This window comes from Phoxinus phoxinus (assembly GCF_949152265.1).
Source record: "Phoxinus phoxinus genome assembly, chromosome: 3".
NCBI classification, from domain to species: domain Eukaryota; kingdom Metazoa; phylum Chordata; class Actinopteri; order Cypriniformes; family Leuciscidae; genus Phoxinus; species Phoxinus phoxinus.
In genome coordinates this window covers 38889087-38912595 of record NC_136878.1, presented here as the reverse complement: position 1 = coordinate 38912595, position 23509 = coordinate 38889087, and the positions used below count along the sequence as shown (strand labels likewise).

At 37.3% G+C, this 23509-nt stretch overlaps 1 protein-coding gene across 1 annotated transcript in view; it reads left to right on the top strand.

Moving 5' to 3' along the window:
• Positions 1–23457, top strand: part of man2a1 (mannosidase, alpha, class 2A, member 1) — a 71329-nt gene extending 47872 nt beyond the window's left edge. Inside the window, exons 17-22 of the mRNA XM_079608034.1 lie at positions 6424–6557; positions 9653–9794; positions 12438–12571; positions 14556–14753; positions 19405–19518; positions 21276–23457. Of these exons, the coding sequence (XP_079464160.1) occupies positions 6424–6557; positions 9653–9794; positions 12438–12571; positions 14556–14753; positions 19405–19518; positions 21276–21428 (875 nt within the window). The 3' untranslated portion in view covers positions 21429–23457. The remainder of the gene's footprint in view (positions 1–6423; positions 6558–9652; positions 9795–12437; positions 12572–14555; positions 14754–19404; positions 19519–21275) is intronic.
• Positions 23458–23509: the final 52 nt, after the last annotated feature.

The following is a 23509-nucleotide window of genomic DNA, read 5'->3' as shown; positions in this document are numbered from 1 at the left end:
GTTCCTCAAACTTTAACAAACAATTTGAACTGTGTAATCGGCAGTGCATCACACCAACAAGTAACAAAGATTTTAATCAGCATCAGGCAAGGACGTTTGATACCGGATAAAAGACAGTCCAGCAAAAGTTTGATGGTGTGCTGAAAGTGGGATCATTTTGTATAAGAAAGAAACACATTCAGTTTTCATGCTTTTCTTACCAAGAGCACCAGGGCGGTCGGATTGTGACCCCCTCTGGGTGGGTGAGATAATGTACATGAGTGTTTTTGAAAGAGCGGAGCAGTCACATGAGCCATTGCCCCGTAGCCCTAGGGACCTTTCCTCCGAGTGGTGTTTGTTTTTGTCCAAAAAAAGAAAAGAATGAAACCTCTCGTGGGTTATTCCCTTGAGTTAAAACTGAATTTAAATTGCAAAGTTTTAGAAGAGGAACCTTTTCTCACAGAAAACAGCTGTTCCTCTTTTGTGAATTTGAAGGATTAGCTCACATAAAAATATTATTCTGTCATCATAATTCTAAAATACACAACAGACATTTTGAAGAATATACTGGCCGCTCTTTTCCATGCAGTTACAACAAATAGGATGAAGCTATTACGCTTCAAAAGATATAAGGTCCATCCACCTCGTTCACTATAATTCAAGTGTTCATACAATAGCTTTATTTAATCTTTTATTTACTGGTGATCTTCCCTTCCTGTTGGACTGGTAACCAGCTCATTGAGAACCTGAACAGTTAGATTTAGGAATGAATCATTCAGGGGTGCGTTTCCTAAAAGCATCGTTAGCCGACTATGGTCTCAAGTTCCGTCGTTATAAGCGTAGTCCAGTGAATCAGTGTCTCCCGAATCCATCGTTCTAACGAACATTCACAAACAGCATCGCAAAGTTTTGTGGTTGGAACGACAGATCTCGACCTGTGGTTAGAAGCATAGTTTATTGTTTGCATGACGTGGACTTAATAAATCCTTGTCTTGAGCAAAATAAGCAAGCTTACATTCAGTACAATCTGTATCTTTTATTTAGAATACATACAAATGTCATTTAGGTCTTTTAGTTTGTCAAGAGATTTAAAGCACCATTTTTGAAGAGTGCGCATGTGCGTACGTGCGCTAGTACGTAAGAACGAGCCTTTGAATGAATCTGAAAATAAAACAAAATAACTGAGAAAAATTTGAAATAGTCCTCAGATGCCTTGTCCGTAATTTATACCAAAACATCTAGCATTAATTCAATCTCAAACAGATTGTGCGTGACATCCTTAACCAACGTGGTTGAACGACCAATTTGTGACAATGTGTTTCGGGAAACTGTCGTGACTAGCTAGTTGATTTTTTCAACGATGCATCGTACTATGGTAGTTAAGCAGCGAGCAGTGTTGTACGGGAAACGCACCCCAGACCAACTGATTCATTTAATAGATCCAACACAAGAGAATTATTAATTCATGAAGTCACTGCTATTGTTGAACTTTAATGCTGTTTTTTGTTATTTTTTGCACAAAAAATACAGTAAAAACTGTACTATCGTGAAAAATTATTGCAATTTAAAATAACTTTTATCTTAATTTATTGTTTGAGCACATGGCTTGTGATTGTGTTCACTGGTCATATGCTCTTGTTTTTGTCATGTTTGTTTCTATGGCTGCGTTTACACTTGGCATTATCATCCATGATCCGACCTGTATCCGGATGTTGTCCACATACACATTGAAAAGACAAGTGTAAACGCGTTTCTGATGGGAATGTTATCCGATCAGCGTGTCCTGGTCCAGAGGTAGTCGAGGACGCATTGTGATCGGATCTCAATGTAATGTAAACGCAATCCAGCCGTCGTGTCTGCATTCACAGGTGGACGTCATATAAATCCCCCAGTCTCCCCACGTGGCTGTCAGAAAATAATGGCCAGACGCAGTTTAGACAAGAAATAAACTTATTTGAACCTTACAATAAACATCAATCTTTAAAACAGTTTATTTAGACCTACATGATACTGTGTGTGTCATTTTTCATTTTAATTGTGCAACATTATCTGAACGAGGCGATCGCCTGTACAATCACAGCTGTGATCAGTCATGAGATCTTAATGAAGAGCGTGCGCTGCTTTGCCAGAGGAATAATGGGAATACATTTTTTATTTTTTAATGTTTTAAATGCTGAATGTTTTTATTGCTTCAGCATGTTTATTAATCTCCTATTTCTGTTAATATAGTCATTGCACGCTATAACCTCAAACCCCGATGATCGATGATGTGACTTGTTTAACATGATCAACCCAGTTATTTTTGTATGATCAACTCTGTAAATATTCCTTTATTCAAAAAACGTAATTTGATCTAAGACTGGAGATTGCATAGGAAAGTAAAGTGAGTGAGTGAAAGCAATTGGGACATTGCTTAATTTGTATAATCTTTACTCTTATTGGTGTCGTGCTACAGACCTAATTTAAATATTATGCAGAAAACAGAAATCCGATCGGTTATCCAGATACAGAGGCTACTTAATGTGAACAAATTTAAACGCACGTGTCCTGATTGGCTAATGAGCCGATCTGCTTGATCGGATCATGGTGATCGCATGTTAAGTGTAAACGCAGCCTAAGTGCCCACCCTTGAGACCACCATTCTTGTTACCTTATTATTGGTTCATTTGTCCCACCTGCTGTCCCTAATTAACCTCATCATTTCCTCTCCTATTTAGGTTACGTTCACACTGTCAGTCCAAATCTGATTATTTGTGTGTCTGATTGGAATCTGACCAAAATTATTGACTGTCCACGTTAGCTATGTTCACACTGTCTGTCCAAATCCAATTATTTGTCTCTCTGATTGGAATTTGACCAAAGTTATTGACTGTCCACGCTGTGTATCGCAATTGTTCTGATCAGATTTTTGTGTCTCGTGGCGCTCTTTAATTTACCGGAATATCTGCATTGATCTCTAGGGCAATGACATTGCTTTGGTAGGCAAAAACAACAATATGGAGGGGTTTACAATACAGATGTTGTCTTATTTACAACATGTGTAGCCACCGTTCTGGTCTACTGTATCTTATGAGGCAGCGACAGAAATGTAGGAGGCTGGTATGCGCGGCTTATTCTGTTGCTGTCGTCTCCACCGGAGATTGAGCAATTTTCATTACTCAATGCCAGACCCATAATCTTTCGGATTCGGGTCTGGATTTCCAGGCTAGCACTTTGCAGCAACCTTGTTTCTTCAGCGACTTTTTAGCATGCTTCCTTTATCAACATCTGACATGTTTACGTTTTAATCCCATCAAAGCAGACTGAAACCGATTTCCAGAAATGGAATTGAATCCGATTTCAAACCGCATATGAATGTAGCTCAAAGCAGATTTGTAAAAATCGCGTTTCATTTTCTTCTTTTGTTGTTGTTGCGCCATTCACACTGAATATGATCGGATTCCAATCGGATATGCACAAAAATCAGATTTGGACTGACAGTCTGAATGAGGCTTTAGTGTAGCGCAACTGTTCTGATCCGATTTGTTTATCCCATGCCGTTCTTTCGTTTTAGCCATCACACTGGTCTAATGAGGCAGCAGCAGAACCGTAGGAGGCCGGTATGTTCGGCTTTATATCGTGCTTTCGTCTCCGCCGGTTTCAAAACATGTCCGTTACATTGTCTTCTGCTTGTCTTGCACTTTCCAAAAACACAACCTTGTTTCTGCAGCTACTTTCAGCTACCATGTTTCTATAACCACGTCTGACGTTTACGTTTTACTTGACGTGACACAGTCACATAAACCACGCAAAAGCCAATCAGACTGAAACGGTTTTCCAGAAATGCGATTTGTTACTTATTTTTTATTTTGAATATTCTTTTGATCTCCTTTTACAGCAATTACTTCCACTCAGAAACGATATCCTTTACAGGGGGTCATAACACGTTCTTACATATGGTCAATTCCACAGGAGAATATGTCCAAAGGTACAAGGAAAAGAAGAAATAAAAAATAATTAACATTTAAAGTAAACAATGTGAACAGAACAAACATAAACTTAAAACAAAACATGGGTTGTATCAAAGTCCTTTTAGGCAAGTCGTGCCACTCGGCCGCCATCTTGGCAACGCCTCCGGGCAGCTATTTCGGACTAACAAGACCAGGCTCCTATCTAAATGAATGGGCAGAGAGTCAGAACTGCACTTTCACTGGTCACCGGGACATAAAAACTGCATGTATATAAACAGCAGTAAAATATGATAAAAATCACTGAAAAAGTTTGATGACTTTGCCCCAAAATAAGGTTAAAAACGCCGTTTTCCCCACAGGTTATACTTTTACTACGCAAACGGAAGGGTTCGTCTCCGCTGTCGCAAAACCTCAACTGTGCGCATGCGTCAGTGGAACCAGACGATAGGCTTAAATGTTTCCCGGCTTGACTGTTAAAAGCAGATGATTGGCTTTCCAGCGGGAGGGGCGGGACATGTGCATACAACCGCCATCTTTGCTGTTACGGGTTTTCCTTATATAGTTGTATTGAGGATTGAGGAAGTGGCATGTTTCTTTTATAAATTGTCTCTGGTTGTATACAAGTTCCCCTGACAGATAATCAGAGTTCAAACAGTCCTCCATCACTGTCATTAATGGTGCCCATCTTTCAGTAAAAAGTTCCCTCTGTAATCTCAACGAATATGTAATTGTTTCCATAGTGTAAATATTTCTCAAAATTGTTAGCCATTCAGCTTGGTTTGGCGACTCCTTTTTAAGCCACTTTATTGTAATTGTTTTCTTTGCTGTTATCAGTAATTTCTGTAATAAATATATATTTTTCCTACTGTGTATCACCACTGGTTTCATCCCTAGAATTGCTATCAGAGGGTCTCTTATCAGTTCAACATTCAATACTTTATTAATATATGTAAAAATGGGTTTCCAAAAGTTCCATCCAACAATGGGCATTGCCAAAAAATATGAGTGAGTAGCCATTGTCTCTCCACACCCCCTCCAACATTGACTTGATTGATTTGGATTAATTTTAGCCACAACTTGTGGTGTTCTGAAAAATCTGTTATTTATCTTCCATTGAAATTGCTTCCACAAATTGGCGTTCGTGACTTTGTGAGCCTGAGTACATATCTCCAACCAAACTTCTTCACTTATTTCAAGCCGTAACTCCCTAATCCACTTGTCTTTCACATAAAATGAATTATCTCTTGTCATTGAAGCAATGATTTTATAAACATTGGTTATTAGTTTCCTCATATGTTCTCCATACTGAATTTTTAATAAATACTGTTCTAAAAGGGAGGGCTCTATTTAATCTGTTCCAGTTTGGGTGTTTCAATATGAAGCTCGTTAATTGCAGGTACCTGAAAAATCTGTTCTTGGTAATTTAAAGTCTGTTCTCAGTTGTTCAGAAATGCGATTTAAATGAAATTTCAAACCATGTATGTGGCTCAAAACAGATTTTAGTTGTTGCTGCTGTTTACACTTTCTAATTTCAATCTGATTTCTATCAGAAATGCACAAAACCGGATTCGGAATGAGAGTCGGAACAAGGCTTTATTCTCCCTGTGTTTTCTGTCCTGGTCTCTATGGTATTCTGATCTCTAGAGATAGTTTGGGTCCCTTCTTTTGTGTAAATCTAGGATTTTTCCACCAGCTGAACATCCTAAATCAGAAAATCAATAGCACACACCTCCTCAGCAAGCCACACTGTTTAAGATAGATTTACTACATATGCATTCCAATCAGTATCTCTCAATATAAGCAATATTTCCCAGTGAGGGCTGCTCACTAAAAGTGTCGTGTTACCATCTCGCAATGAGCTAATGAGGACACACTCATGTTGAAGATATTCCGAGCTATCGTACACCATAAAAACAACCTTGTTTTCGTGGTTGTGCTGCTATATAGAGCATGTTCTTCTACCTTTAAGGGTTTTACATTTTAATTAAAGGAAACTGAACATATTTGTTTCTTGCACTGTTTTATTCCCAGAGGGTTAATTAGTCTAATTCAAAATGTACATTTAACATGTAGGAGTGTTCTTTTATTTTCATTGTCCTAGGTAAATCTAATTGCTCATATTGTCATCCGGCTTAAGCCAGGAACACCATAGAGAAAAACATGCAAACAAGTTATTAAAGTTAAAAAAGGGAAAGCAGTCATTTGCCACTGGAAAATTTACGATTTGTAGTATTTTGATAGTTTGTATGTGATTATGCACGTTTAAAGCCAAACAGAGCAATTGTTTTGTCCATTATCAACTTAGTGATACTTATTGGTCTATAAGGAAGCGGTCTTCAGTATACAAACAATGGTTTTGAACTATGGGTGAACTATTCCTTTAATAATGAGTGAAACTGTCGTTTGGAAGTGGAGGAAATGGATGTCCAATCCCTTTTCTATTGCCTGTGCTCAGTCAGTCATTTTGACCCCTCTCTCTCTCTCTTTCTCATAGGTGTAGAGGGTCAGTCTGTTGAGATCTGCAACACTGTAGATATAAGAGGCGAAATCAACCGTGAAATTGCAATGAGGATAACCTCGGATCTGAACAGCAAGGATCGATTCTTTACTGACCTGAATGGCTACCAGGTAGGACAACAGTACATTATTTATATTCTCTTTCCTTGACACCCACATACACGTTAAAGTTCACACAGTTTATATGTAAGTGTGAATTATAAAGGCGTCTAGGGCTGCAGTTGGTGGTGGGCCGGGGCTTGGCGGGGGATCTGCGGATATCTCTCTGAACCAGCCCATATTTCCACTGACTTTACTGAGCCGAACAACAGTGTAACTACAGTATATGGAATTACCTTTATGTGTTTTTATGAAATCAAAAAACAAAAAAAAAAGGTTTTGTGAGCAAAAATTACTATATTGTAATTACAAAATAAAAGATTGCAAATATATCTAACAATATATTTGTCAGATATATCTGCAATGCTAGATGTCAGAGTCAGACTCACACCGGGACCTGGCAGTGGGCGTGGCTGAATAATTGTGCCAAACGAGAGTGACCAATTGAAACCGGTCTTTCATTATGGTGTTTAGATATTCAAAACTTTTTTAATCGCAAGCTAACAATTTTGGCTCGCAAACAATGACAGCAGAACAGGGAGCAAATGTGTGTGTGCGTGATGAAAACTGCACAAAGAAAAATATTTATTTGCACTATTAAGTGTTTTGTTATCAGTTACTTATTTTTTTTTTGTAATTAAAATAGCTTTTTTAATATGCAATCTTTTGTAATTGGTAACTCCATATTACTGTTACTAAATTCATCCCATCAAAACATGGCTTTGATGTTATTGTCAGAAGTTATAAAAAAATAGAGCAGTCAGTCTAATAAAGTATTAATAATTAATCGTTTCAATATTTCATAATTTAATTTCAATATAAATAAATATAAAAAAAAAAAAAAAAATCTAGTTAACACCTTCAATTCCAATATTAAAGAAAGACATTGATACTTTTTTTAAATCAAGGATGCATTAAATTGATCAAAAATGAAATCACAGTGATAAAATTACAATAAAGACACTTAATATTACAAAATAACTTTCTATTCAAAATGTATCACTGTTCCCACAAAAATATTAAGCAGCACAACTGTTTTCAACATCGACAATATTAAGAAATGTTATTTGAGCTCCAAATCAGCATATCTGAATAATTTCTAAACGACGACACGTCGTTTCAGATGTGACACTGAAGACACAATATTATTACTTTTTCTGTGTTTTTGATCGAATACAAGCAGCCATTAAGTGGCCAAGCACCACATAGACAGAATGAGGAGCTAAAAATCAAGCCAGGGAGCATCAGACCAACTGCAAAAAAATGAGTAAAGACGATTTTAAGCAAAATCGTTGAAAGCCCATATAAATGCAATCACTAATGTGACAATTGCTTATTTCTTTTGACCAATATGTGTTGCTGACACCAAATTGATCTATTGTGGTCAGTGAGTGAGTGAAATGGTTCCCACGCTTCTTGAAAGTACTTGAATTTCAGACACATGGATTCAAGGCCTGGAAAGCCTGTGAAAACAAACATAGGTCTTTGAAAGTGCTTGAATTAAACTGGAACTAAAATTTGTTAGAATGGTACTGGTACAAAAATTGGCCTTTATGCGCTGCAAAACCCAAAATGAAATAGTGCTACTGTATGGGAGGAAAGTGTGGAAAAAAGAGGAGTCAGTGCGTGGATCATAGAAACAGCCCTGCATGATAAAGGTGTAAAAAACAGTTTTATCTATCGACGCCAAATCCATATTTTGTTCCGACATTGACTGAAGATGATCTGACTCGAATTTGGTGAAAATCAGACCATGGAGGAGTTTAAAAAAGTAGGTTAAAATAGCATAAGAAAGTTCTTCCGACTATGGCAAAATTGTTATCTATGTTCATGACCCAAGGAATCTATTAAGACAATTTCATTATAACAGGTATGCTGCAGTGCTGCACCGAATCTAAAGAGACCAGTCTTGTGATTTTCGGTCTAACGGTCTAAATGCCCAAAAGGGCCAACATAGGAAAATTTGATATCGTCCGACTTGTTATGCCTCCCCTAATCTGAAGAGACAAGTCTCAGGATTGTTGGTCAAACTGATCAGACGTTATATGCAAAAATATTTATTTTACATTTTTAAATGCAACTTTGGACAGTTGGTGGCGCTAGAGGGATTGAGTTAGAGACTCCAAAATGGCTGTGGTCTTCTATCTGTGTACCAAATGTAAAAAAAAATTACCATACGATTCTATGGGCTGCCATAGTCTCAGGAGCGGAAGAAGACTGACGTATATTTAAAAAAATGACCGACCTCAAACTTTTAGGTAGTGTATGCTCATATATAAGACTAAGATGTATATAGACTAAACAAAAAAGGGTACAGTTAACAGATATCATAAAATAATTATCACATTTTATTCCCAAAGCCCCATTAATATCAACAGAAGCTGCTCTTATGGCCTGGTCATTTGATGGAGCCGACTCTTCATAAGTCTCTGAATAAAGATTACACAGCTGAAAGAAAGTAACAGAAGTTCAATTTAAATACATGATGTGAATGTGTGGATACAGACAGCAAGCTCGCCTAATTCTGTTTACTGACAAGTAAAACTAATCAACAAAAGTCATTAGAAGTTAGTTAATTTGCTTGAAGTTGTTGTTTTGACAGTCTTGTTTGATTTTGGTTGATAGTGTCAAAATGCAATGTTGTTGTTTTTGGACGGCATAATGAAAATGTCAGTTTATTTTTCATTTCTCCTGACAAATAATTCATCAAAACAGTTTAGAGTGTGCTGTTTGGCTGACCAAAACAAACAAGTGTCAATTTAAATCACTCTGTCAAGTTGTCTTGGCATGTTGGAGTATTAGCGTGGCATTTAATTAGCTGATGATGTCTCTCTGGCATTGGCCGGGATTAAGTGCTTCTCTTCGGTCCAAACTAATTAACTGTCTTCACAAAACAAATGCCTCATGAATAAAAACAGTGGAATATCCAATCCATTTTTCCTCCAAGTCACATTAACACACATCGAAGCTCATCAATTGACAGTGTTTTTCCTTCAGATAAGTGTCTCCACATGCCCGAGCTCATTGTTTTCAGGTCTCTAAACAGGGGGAATGTGGAGGTTTTTTTCTCTCTGCATTGCTAAAAATGCCTTGGGCTGTTTTTACAGGTGCAGCCGAGGAAAGCCATGGCTAAGCTCCCCCTGCAGGCAAACTTCTACCCCATGACCAGCATGATCTATCTGCAGGACTCCAGCGCCAGACTCTCTCTACTCACGGCACAGTCACTCGGAGCGGCCAGCCTCAAGAGCGGTCAGAGTTTTAACACGCTTCCTTCCGAGTGCTTTACGTTTTCTTATCATCTTAAAGCCTCATGAAATCACCATTGAAGCTTTTTGGCTTTACCCCATGTCTGTTAGATGCCATTTATGCTGGGGTCCAAATTACACTGTAAAATATATTCAAATAGAAAACTGTTATTTCGAATGTTTATATTTTAAAAGCATTAGAGACTTATTTAAAAAAAGCATTAAAAATTCCAGACTCCAAAAAAGCTAAAAGTCCCTAGACTTTTGAACCGTAGCGTATATTATAATGATGTCATGCCTAAATTCACTTAAGCATCACAACATTGATTTGACATTGACAAAACTATTGATTTTAGTTTTTAGTGTTTTATTTATTTTAGATGAAATTGTATAGATTTTTAATATACAAAATGAAAGGGCGACTACGGAAGCTCTTGAACTACAACGAAAAAAAAAAAAATCCGTACCTTTACTAGAACTTTAATCTCTAAATATTTCGACTTTATTCTTGTAATTTTAGAGAGAGAGAAAAAAAAATAGTGTTTTTTTACGTTACGGTTCAGGGCTTTCCGTAGTCGCCCTTTCATTTTGTATATTAAAAATCTATAAAATTTTATACAAAAATGTTTTTATCATCTTAGGATATAAATATACTGCGCCGGAATAGACTGCAGGCGAAAACACTTTTCAGACTGGATGGAGGTAGCCAGCTTTATATCTGAGGAAATCACGGGATCCGGTCAAATGATTGGATACAGAATGATGCACTTAAAATGTATCCAGAAAGGATTTACAGTAAAGAGGGAGGCAGTACTGTTTACGGTGTTCTCGACTCAGATGGTGTTGCCTAGGCTACGAGTCAACGTACCACATAAAGTTTGGACCAGGATTGTGGTGCTCTTCTATACGACAATTCACCATGACGTCACAACAGTAATAGACGTTCTTCCGGTTGGCAAAAGCCGAAGCGTTCCTATGGCAACGCTAGTAAATTGCTTGGAAGGGAGACCCACCTTCGGCAGTACAATTTTTATAAAAATAAATTGAATTAAATATAACTGTATTTAATGATATAAGTAAAACATATAATAAATATGTAATATAGTAGGCCTACACATAATTAGCAAAATACTCTGAGCTCTATAGCTCTTTTTTCTAGCCAAAATATCATGCTATCATGGTCATTAAATGGCTTTCCTGAGGTAAATGTTATGTGACATAATTGTTCTCCAACTGTAAAACACTTGAAAAACACTGATTTGTCGATATTATGTAAGAGGAATAATAATTTCGGTAAGTTGCGTGAGAAAATGGATGTGGCGTGAGAGTTGGCAGCTCTCTTTTACTTCAGGCAGTGACTGGCAATGAGTCTGATCTTCAAAAGAGACAAGTTTACTAATATTAGTCTCGAGTTTCCCCGGCTGAAGATGCTCTGCTAAGATTTTGTAGATGGCTGTTTTGAGAATACACAAAGCAGAGTTGAAGGGCAAGCAGAGTTGGCAGCAGAAAGGTAAACGTTGGATGAATCATATAATTTAGGGGATCATTAAGATTTCCTACTTTTTGCACTACTTTTGAAGACACGACACGACGTCCACTCGCTATAACCTCCTCACCCACAGGAAATCGATAAAACCCTACTCCTTTTGCTGTATATCTGGCAGCGCAACCCCAAACACGTTTTCATCATCGTTTCAACTTTGATCAACAACAATGTTTTTAACTATGGAACTGTTCCAGTAGCCGGCTGGATCTCTTCAGTTAGTCAGTAGAAGCCGCTCGCGTTCTGCCACCCGGAAGTATATTGGTGCCTATTGTTAACAAACATTCTGAATGGCGTATAGGCACTCAATCTGGGTCGAGAACACTTAACAGTATTTATGCTCAAAATATTACGACTTTATTCTCGAAATGTTTCGAGTTTATTCTCGAAATACTACAACTTTATTCTCGAAATACTTGCAGGTCAGGGCTTGACATTCTGAAAAAATTATTTTAAGTTTCACTCAAGTTGTTATGCTGATTATAAAATTGCAAAATTGAAGCTTTTTCTGTAGAGTGGTTATAGACATTTTGACCTTGCTTTGTATGCGATATGTAGTCATAACAAAAAGTTAGCAGATACACTTAAAGTATTCTTTCTCTTGTGGAAAACGGGCTGACATCATATGGTCAAGGACATAATATCATGTTTTATTCAATGAAATGATCTTTACAATGAGACTGTCTCTCTCAGTTCATTATAAATGCCAACATAATGCTGCAACAATTACAAAACCATAAGCAAATAATTTGACAGCCTACCATTCAGACACATCATGACCATAAGGACCGTTATCCTTGTATCTTTGCTTGAATAGATTTGGCCTATTAAATAAATAAAACACTGGCAGGTGTACAAGCGTAGGTGGTGAAAACACTCCGCAATTGAATGTAAAGTGCTTTTGTCCATAATTCAATCTGTCAAGTCTGGTTTTGTCAGGGTGTTTTATAAAAATAGATTTATTTGTTTGGTGCTCAAACACGGCTCAATGGTCTCATTGACTTTGGCACACATGATTTATGCATGTCCATTGGAGGCATCAGTGAATGTTCTGGTGAAGTATGTGTGACATACTAATGCAACTCATTGGTGTGGATTCTACAGGTCAGCTGGAGGTGATAATGGACCGCAGGCTCAATCAGGATGATAATCGAGGTTTGGGTCAGGGAGTTCTGGACAATAAGATCACTGCCAACTCCTTCCGCCTATTGCTGGAGAAGAGGAGCTCTGCGGAGGAGGTAACTGAGCTAAAGAAGAAAAACATGCATCTATTAATGACAACAGTCTGACCACTGACTCTCAGTGTCTGGATTTTGGAAATTTGGGCGTTCATGGTTTTTAATTTATCGGCATCTGTTGATATTGGATTTTGATGTCCTTAAGAATATATATTTGCAGTATAAGTACCAAAAACCATCTCAATCTCATCTCAAAGAACAGGTCGATTTTGGCCTGTCTATTTAATATTCATGAGCCTCTCTTCTGATTGGCCTGTTGTTTTTGGAGTGACCCACCATTGGTGGGGGTGGTGACTGAAGCGGTCACTGTGTAGTTCTGACATCACATTTATACGGAAGTCACAACGGCTCGTGAAAAGCCACAGCTACTTAATACAGGCTGTGTGCATTTGTCTGTGGATTAACTGTTTTAAAACTTATATGGTAGTTTCATAGCCCCTAGACCTCTGTTATCATGATAAAAGCCAGGAAATTTCAGTTTTGACAATATGGGATCTTTAAAGATAATCTTTGAAATCACTAATAATTTAATAACACTGTTAAATGTGATATCTAGCTAATCTATAAAAATGTATAACCATTTTTCATATCATAATGCTGTAAAGCCTAATACTTAAATATAAATGTCAACGGTACCTTTATTTATTTATTGTACTTAGGCCAGTAGACAGTAGCTTGCTTTTACTGTGCTTTCTTGCATTATTGTGATTGTAAAATCCCGCAGTTTTGTAATTGTTATAATTTAAATAAGCTGTAAACATGTTTGCAGTTTAAATAACTTGGGCCCTATCATACACCCGGCGCAATACAGCGCCAGGCGCGACGCAAGTGTTTATTGCTAGTTTTAGCCTGGCGCAGTTATCATTTTCACATCCTGCGCAATGTTGTTTAAATGGCAAATGCATCTGCGCGCCCATGGGCGTGCTGGTCTGAAAACGAGGTGTGTTCAGGCGCATTGTTGGCGCGTTGCTATTTTGAGGAACTGAAATAGACTGCGCCATTAACCAAAAAAAACCTGGTCTAAAGTCAATGGGGCAATATTTTTTAGTTATTTAAAGAGCATGCTAGTAATGTGCGCCTAAAGGCGTGTCCACAACTGTCGTACACTTTGTCCCGTAGATGGTCTGCACACGTGCTTTAACCTCGCGCACGAGCAGATCTGTTTCCCCTCTGGAGACGCGTTCAGTTTTTCCGCTTTTCTGCAAATTCCGTCATGTAAATAGCGAATCCGCCATGGCGCGAGCGCAACTGGCTTTTAAAGGGAATGGGAGATGAGACTCTGATTGGTTTATTGCACGTTATGCCCAAAACACACCCATTAAGAGAGACAACCCTTTTAAACCATGCGCCGGGCACGCCAACCATTTTTTCCCGTCGTTAAACTAGCAAAAGTGGATTTGGACACGCCCTAAGTGTGCTTGCGCCGTGCGCTTTAGACCATGCGCTTAGATCGTTAAAATAGGGCCTACATTTTCTTTGAAATACTGTTACACCATGACAGTCATAAAAAAAAGACAATTTTGCTCTAATGCAGAAGTGTTTGCATACATGGACTTGCATTGTTCGAATGAAACAAATTAATTAAAGAAGCCATATTGTGCCCTTTTACAAAATCTGTCAGAATAGGTTTTCATGCTTGTCTGTCAGTAACTCTCTGTTTAGTTCCTGTCTCTATCAAGCCCCTCCTTCCAAAAAGTGCAATGTGCTCTGATTGGTCGGCTGGACCAGTGTGTTGTGATTGGTTACCCCCCTTACCATTATCACGAGTTTCAACACTACTAACGCAACTCAACCAGGCTTCGTCCATTTCTTGTGTATGCCTTTGGAGGGACTTTTTTAAAGGAGGAAATAATGTGACGCGTACATTCCCGGAAAGAAACTTTAACATTACAAAACTGCAACATTACACACTAAAAATTTAAAAAAGCATAATAGGTCCTTTCAAGTCTTTAATGTTCTCTGCTAATGCACTTTTCTTTCTCAGACCCAGAATGAGGAGACCGCACCGGAGAGTTATCCATCTTTACTGAGTCACATGTCGTACATGTACCTCAACCATCCCCTCATCTCAATGCCAGTCAGTCAGAACTCGGACGCTCCATCCATGATTCCCTACAGCCCTCTGAGCGCCTCCTTCCCCTGCGACGTGCATCTGGTCAACCTGCGCGCTATCCAGTCTAAGGTATGGCTCAATTGTGTTTGTATCTTCTAGAGGATTTGAAAGAGGAAGCTGAAAGCCGTTTGGCCCGTAATTGGGGAGGATAGGACTGCTGGCTCAGTTCCTAAGAGGGCCATAAAGTGTATTGACCTTCAAATTGATATATCATAGTCCCATTTCTCAGGGCTGAATGATAATATTTTAAAACATGACAGTTAAAGGTAAAAATGCTCAGAAGGGGGCTCATGGGAAAGATTTAATAGAGGATGTGAGGATGTGATTCATGCTGGCTTAAATGCTTAAAGGGGTCTTATCATGAAAAATCCCATTTTGCTTGATCTTTTGAGATAAAAGACTTCATTGGACTGTCAAAACATACTGTAATTTTAAGAACTCAGTACTTCCTTCAAAGAGACTGTTTATTGAAATTACATATAAGCACATGACTGCCAAAATCAACATGTCAAATGCATAGTTAGTAGTCATAAATGGATATGGATAGTTATTAAATACTGTCACCCTACAGTACTCTTCTGAAGAATCCCAATGTTAGAAAGACTGACGTTTATTTTGAACAATATCCTCGATTAACAGTTTATGTGGCACATTTCAGCTTGGATTGTCTGATGAATCTATCATATTATAGGCTTAGCATGGATGCTATTGAAGGGTTGCAGAGCAAATCCGCAGTTTGTGAGTAAACAAATTAATTTCACATGCAATGGAGTCTTAAAGGCACAGCTGCAAAAAACAAATTGTGACTAAATTGAGTTTTGGTGCATAAACTTCAATAACATTATAAGCAGACCCACAGGAACAATTAATAATAAAAGGAAATGATATTACCCATTAATGGATATTTCACAAACAGCATTGCTCTATAGGATATTTTCCAAACTCTAGTGAGCTGCCTCGCTGTCTACATAGGCAGCTACATTTTAAGGTAGCATATTAACTGAGAAGTGCACCTGTCAGTGTTCTTCAAATAAAAGTATTTTTACATTTATATCAGGAAATTCATCTGTACACTTTAACCATATTTCAAAGTCAAAAGAAGTAATTATGAAATTACATATAAAGATGTACTTAAGTCCTACTTCAGTTGGTCAAAACACTCTAAAGTTCAACTAATTGAATTTAATATTAATTTAAATTATTTATAATACATTTTTATTTAATTGCAATTAACAAGCCGTTAAGTGTCTGAGAACATTATATTTAGTTTGTACTGAAGTATAATCTTTTTAATTATACAGTATCATTTCTGTAATAACTACTCTTTAAAAGTATGCTAAAGTGTAAATCCTTTGCTGCTTTAGAACTGGGCCAATAGCATTATTGTCATGGGTTGCTGTGGTAGATAGCTCACGAAGACACACCTGAAAAGAATAATCGAATCAATATGTAACCATAGAAACATACTGGCAGGGGACTAGGATGACAAAACTAATTAGCAAAACAAAACATAACACAATGAAAACTGAATCAAAAACAGAACATACACATGACGATTTATTATAATTGTTGCCTTGCCTTAACGAAGATCTGAAGTCGAAAAATGCTGCCTAGGTTTGGCCTTTGTTTCTACCATACTTATTGACTACATTCATGGACATTTTTCATTTTTGTGTCACCATTAGAGTGTGCCAGAATTCTTTCATCTACGCGACAACGATATGCTTAAAATGGAGAAGTTTTTCGCGTAAAGACGACACCAATGTCAAAACAATCCCCATTGACACGGATCCTTGAAAACGACTAAAAACGTAATACGCATGTGCATGACGTCATCGTCTCCAGAGACATTCCCCGTTTTCAAAAACGTGCACTTTGATACTTGTTTTCAAAAGTTAGCATTTTCAGGCACCCAAAACGCTGTTGTCATATAAACGAACGGCCAAAACGCATAGAATGTTTTTAGTTGAAAACGGTGTCGTGTAAACAGCCCCTAAGTCTCCGGTATCTGACCTCTATCCTTTTGTTTGACTGATCAATGACATCATCAAAGTTAGAGTCTTTTGCTTGAATTACTATTGACAGATAATCAGAAAGCCACAAAAACTTTGGGAGTCTGAATTCACTCTCAGTATGTAAATATTAAATAAAATGATTAATAGGACAGTTGGCTGCACAAGCTTTTGGGTGCTCTATGTAGAATAAAGTCTATGCTAAATAATGCTTGAAAAGTTCTTTTGTTATGTGTCATCGCAATATACACTCAAGGACACCCTCTATGCAAATGGAAAAGGAAAGTGTTTTTCAAGCATGGAAGACATTGATTACATTTCATTATTTATTTATTTTTGCACAACAAGAAATTCATCTCAGTTGTGAGGGCTTTATCGAGTGTGCAGAGTGATTTACTGTTTCTGTTGTTAATCTAGTGCTCCAGGTTTACAGCGATGAGAGATTCTGCTGGGCAGAGATGTCTGTATAAATGTTTTCATAATGTCATGAAGGGGCAAGTACAGATTCGAGTGCAAATTTGATCATGAATAACGACAGAAAAAGTTAATGGAATGTTCCGAGTGCTACCATAGAAAAGAATTTCCACTCATTTCAGTTTGAAAAGGAAAAATGCACCTGCGATGGATATTTATGGGGAAAGACTCTGTAATGGGAAAAATAAAGAGATTAATAGTTTCATGAGATTAAATATTAATAAAAGGATGCACACACATTAGGCCTGCACAATATTGGAAAAAACTGGCATTGTGATATTTTGTTTTTCTGCTATATACTGTATAGTGCGATATGAAAACAATTTGACCAGATGACTTGAATAGCTCTGGAAAGAATTAATCCTTCTAGAATTATTGGGGTGATTTTGTAGAGGCGAATTCTCGGTTTGCGTGTAAACGAAGGGCACAAGCGAAGGGAAATGTCTCCATTTTTCAAAATAACCATGTGCGTTGGGGTGTGCCAGAAAACGGGGCCTGAAACACAACCACGAACACACTGACATAAAACAATGCAATACTAGGAGCTAACAGAAAGTAGCCGCGTTTCCATTAACCTTCAAATTGCGCAAATTGAAATTGCGAATTGAAAATACACTCAATTAAAACACGTCAATTTCGCGAAAACTCCCATTTATCGCAAAAATGTTTTACGCTCACATGAGGTGGTTTTTCAGGCAATTCGAAAAATAAATATTTCGCAAAACTGCAATGGAAACAGTTTTTGCACATTTACAGTCACCTGACTCAAGGCGCGGTGGGTTCGGACAGAATACGAGACAGAGTTCTTTATTAAATTCATAAAAGATAAAAGAATTACAGGAATACTGGATTCTAAACCTCAAAGAAATGCCACAATCAAGACCTCGGAGCGGAAATGAGTGAGAAACTCCTCATATGTGCCGCTCACAGTATAAGGGTTTTTCCTTGCCATTAATACTTGCATAACACGTCTACATCTCCTTCCGTTAATAATAATAATGTCTAGTGCGGTGGCTGTGATATATAAACCTACCAAAGTCCGTTGCCATGATTTTTGGAATGACTTATCGCGAGAGGAAAAATGACGTTTAATGGACGGTTAATGGAAACACCGTCATTTCGCAATAGTTTTTAATCGATATTTAGAACAAATCGCAAAAGTTTTGCGCAAATCTGTAATGGAAACGTGCCTAGTGAGGGCTTAAGTTGAAGGCCAAACAAAGGAGCTAATGAGATAATTAATGAAACACCTGACCTGAGGACTCAAATCAATCTGTAACCATAGAAACTATCAGGCAAGGAATGGAGAAGAACTGAACCAATTTACAAAGCTGACCTAGACAAAGACATGAACAGAGCAGGAAAAACAGAGAAAAAACAAACTCAAAGCGTGACAACAGGTCACAGATATCAAAACAAGCTTGATTAAATAAATGCTTTGTTTATAATGAGGAGGATATTTTAAGCTATGAAACTTGCAGGATGTTTTGATGGTACAAAGACCTTGAAGGGGCTGCTTACACGACACCGTTTTCAACTAAAACCGTAAAAAAAAATTATGCGTTTTGGCAGTTCGTAACGGTGTAAAAACGTGAATATCTGAAGATATCGATGATGTCATGCACATGTGTATTACGTGTTCAGTCTATGGTGTTTCTTTTTAACAATGGTGTCGTTAGTATGCGGAAGACTCAAAGGAAAAACTCAATTTCTAGCATATTGTTGTCGTGTAAACGTACATTTGATTTCTCATATCATGACCCCTTTAAAAAAGATTACCATCAGTAACGCATAATTTTTTTAAACAACTTTATGGAAATCCAGCTTTGTACAGCTCAAATAATACACATTTCAGATCTAATGTGTGCTTCATAAAGAATAAGTGAACATTTATTTCTGCTTTTGAACCCCCACAATGCCTTGCCCCATCAATCCATTGTAAGTGCATTACTGTAAATGCAATCTTTGATTCATTTACAAGCCGAAGGACGTTGTAATTCTAGCAAAATCGGCAGCCCGTCACATGCTGTTGATAAAGCCAAGTTATTTTGACCCAGGACGATTGCTTCAAGTTTCTCGAGGAGAGGCTCTTTCCATCAAGTAGTGATGGGAGAGACTCTCGTTGTGGTGCTGAGCTGCAGCTGAAGCGCAAAGCACTGCTCCATTATTGGCTCAGTGAGAAGAAACAGTGTTGTGTTTATGCGGCCTGAGGCTCCATCTCGTTTCTCTCGCAGGAGGAAGGGGGAGGTCCATCCGAGCAAGCTGCTTTGATACTGCACAGAAAAGGCTTTGACTGTGGCTTCTCCAATCGGAACACTGGCCTACTGTGTGCCACCACACGTGGCAAGGTAAAGCAGCAGATCACGCGGCCTCCCACACACAGACACATCAAAAATTCAAAGAGAGTCTCATCACTGCTACTTAATTTTGGCCTGACTTTTGAAAGAACTTGAGAATTATATTTACAAATGTGTACATTTGTTCCCAAAGGGATAGTTCGTTCAACAATAAAAATCAGTTTTAAACATAAAACACATATTTTTGGGTGAGAAACAAACCTACATTTACAAGTTATTCACTGAAAATCTTTACCTTGAGTGAGTTTTAACCTGAGAACTGCTGCCATTGAAATGAGTAGTCTACTGATATATCGCCAAAGCAGATATTTGGAATTTTTAAAATATCAGAATTTTTCTGTTTGGCCGATGTGTCGGAAGCGGGACTTTTATTTTGACAGCACTGAGAACACCAACGCCTGAGCACACAGTGCTCCCATTCTCCATCTTCATAACTTTACTCTCTCTGTTTAACAGCTCTGTCTAATACGTATTAGATATAACTGTTAAACAAAGAAAGTAAACGGTATACGGAAAAGTTGTATAGCGTTTGCTTTTTATATTATTACTAATAGAAGGGCAAACACTATAATACTTTCTCATTTACCGTCAGCATTCAGCAAATACGCATTTATATCCTTTAAACAAATCTCTAATAATCAAGAAACTATGCTGCCGTACCAGCAGGCGCACTGAAATTACAAAATTAGTGCCGGTCACGTTGGAAGTTACCTAGCTGGGGACTATTTTCAGGCGCTGTGTAATATCATTGCGCCGGCTGGTACGGCAGCAGTTCCTTGATTAGTACGCAGGAATGAGAGTATAGTTACTAGTCATATTGGCCTAGAAAATCGCAACTTTTCATTTTCTGTCGGTCTTAGTACACAATGTAACTACAGAAGTGTTAAGTTTGAAATAGGAAAAATATCGAAACTCTTTGGTCATTTTTATTTAGAGAGATGCTAACAGTCTAATCAGATTCAATGATCTTTGCTAAGCTATGCTAAAAGTGCTACCGCCAGACCCGGAGATCGGCTGAATGGATTTGAAAACGGTAAAACTCAACTGTTTAACTCTAGGGGAGTTGGAAAATTAGCCTATTTCCAATAAAAGTGGAGTGTTCCTTTAAGGCCTGTTCACACTAAGAACGATAACTATATTAACGTCCACACCAGCAGACACACTCCAGTTATGTCGCCTGTCGCTTTAAATGCTCGAGCTCTTTAAAGCAGGATGGATTCTGATCGGCTGTCAGTGTTTATATTGTTCATCAGCTGGAAAAATTGTTCCAAGAATGATATATGATATAATTTCTCTGTGCCATTGTTGTTAAAGTTGTGGTGTGGACACTTTTTGTTATATTTAGAATGATTTTTAGAACTATAATCTTTATCTTTTTAGTTATTGTGGTGTGAATTGGCCTTTACACTCTACATGGAAATCAACATACGAAAGGCTTACGTAGAAACATATTAAGATAGGACAGGAGAAAGTGTTTTAACATAAAATAAATGAAAACTTCACCTCAATGATGTTTATGTAAATAATGCAATGAGCTATAAATCCCATAAGCACATAAAAGTTGTTTACTTTCCACTTAGTCTGAAAGGTTTACAAGCTAAGCCTGCGAACTGTCAGATATGCTAACCATCTTACGTTTTACAAGTGAAAAATCAAAGTCTAAGGCCGTGACTCAATGCATGCTTGCTTGAACTTGTGTCGGAAATGCTCTAATCAACATACTGTTTGCTGTGTGTGTGTGTGTGTAGATTCATTTAGAGAAGCTCCTGGCAGATCTGAAGGTGAAAAGCATCACTCCTGTTTCGCTGTCTCTGATGCACACATACAATAGTGAAGCCGACCCGCTGGAGATCAGCCTTAAACCCATGGAAATCAGGACTTACCGCCTGCAGCTGAGCTGAGCTCATGCACCCGAGAGCCTTCAGCCGAGGACTCGTTCAATGAAACCTTATGCTTCACAGCAAAGTGCAATATGAAATCTACACGAATTCCCAACCAGCTCTCTCAGGTCATTTTAACATAACGTGAAGCTTCTTGTGTGTGGTTCACTGTGCTGAGAGTTGACGTTTTTCTTTACTGGGATCGTACAAGTTGTTGTACGGTTTTAAAGTGTCGCTACAGTGGGAATGGTGCAAGAAACGCTTTTCTTTCTTCTGTTTTATTTGAAGAGAAAAGCTTATTTTTGATCAGAGGGCTTGTGCCCAGTTCAATTTATCCTCAATTCCCTGATGAAAGTTAATATATAGATTGGAAAATTGAATTTTATTTTTTTATTTTAAACTTTTGTTTTAATATTTTATTTTCATCCCAAAATTTTTACTCTGAATTGTGCCTTAGTCTCACATGGTGGTGTCTTTCTTAATGGATGTGATCAAATAAGCAATTTTAAAATGGAACACATCATTTTTACCATTCACTGTTAATTACAACATGGAAAAAAACTAAAAACAGATATTTTTAATTTTGCTATCTTTATTTCTTTAAATGTCCTTTGATCATTTCTAGCAATGCAAATGACTGCAAGTTATGTGTGTTTATTACATTCATTGAAATGGTCCATTTAATGTGACTTGAAATTTGGATGATGAACTTTTGTGTCTATCTTTCTTAAGTGATTTTTGTCATTATCTGTTTTTTTTCTCAATATATAGATAGTAGATATTGGTCACTTTTTTTTGTCTATTTTATTCAGTCTGAAGGATTGTAAATAGGTTCATTAGCAACATAAACTGACCAAAGGTTGGTGGGTGTCTTGTACTAAAGAATGTGTATTAAAGATTCAATTCCATTGTTCCCAGATATGATAATTATCATAGAAGAGATAAAATGTTTTATTTAATATATTAGGCTACACTGTAAAATATATGATCAATAAGTTATGACAACATATGTTTTTACATTGCTTTAACTCATCAAAATAAGTTAAGGATTTTTTTTATAAGTTAGACAAGATTCAACTAATTTTAAGTTAAGTCAAAATGACTTAAACATCCAAGTTGATTGTACTTGAAAGAATTTAAGGCAGCAATTTACAGTGTATGATTATAAACATGCATATATTTATATCAATAGAAATATAAATTCTCGCAACGGTTTAAGTTGGAAGGAGTGCTTGATAAAATGGTGTCATGGTTATGGATTATAAACATGTGATTGTGTTGAAACTTATGAATGGGGAAAAAAAGCTAGATTTATTATACAATCAAACTATGCAAATGTACATTTTTGTCTTATGCAACAATGATCTATTTTTTTAGACCTTAAATCGCAGACTTCTTTAGTCAGACATTGCCTGTTAGTAATTCTCCAAGAGATCCCAATTGGCAAAGTTCTTGAAACTGTTTCTGATATGTAGATTTGCCACACATTATTATATCTATGAATGTTTTTTTTTTCAAATGCATTGTCCTTCATTCTGTGATGTTTCTTCTGGAAGGGAGTCCATTATCTGTCTTATACTCGGGGTGTCTTTTTTTTTTTTTTAGGCTGCTTGTCTTGAGTGTGAACGATGATCATTTGTTGACTTGCTACTGTGATTTTTCTTCTTCTTCTCTCCAGATGTTTATTGGGTTGATTCAGCATGTTTTTCTTTTTCCTTTTCTGAAAATTTCGACTGGCGTGTCGTTCTGATGGTCAGTCAGAAGTGCTGTGATCACTGTATTCCAAACTAGCTGCTTAATTCACACTTTTATGACCAAATTGGTCTGTGACTAGTGAAGCAGGGTAATGAAAGCAGACCAAACGCTTTCTGACCCTGTGAGAATATTCCTCTATTTTTAATCTTGAAAAGTGTGGTGACTATCTGAAGAGTGTATCTTTTTACCAATGTTGCCAGTTACAATTTTAGCCAACGAATGTCTGTCTGTCCGTCTGTCATTTGAAAGGAATGTTTCATAAAAATAAAAATTGTTCAGTCTTTTATTTGTTTGAATTTTAAGGATGTTCGCCACTATTTCTCAGTGATTTATAGACTTAAAGGTAA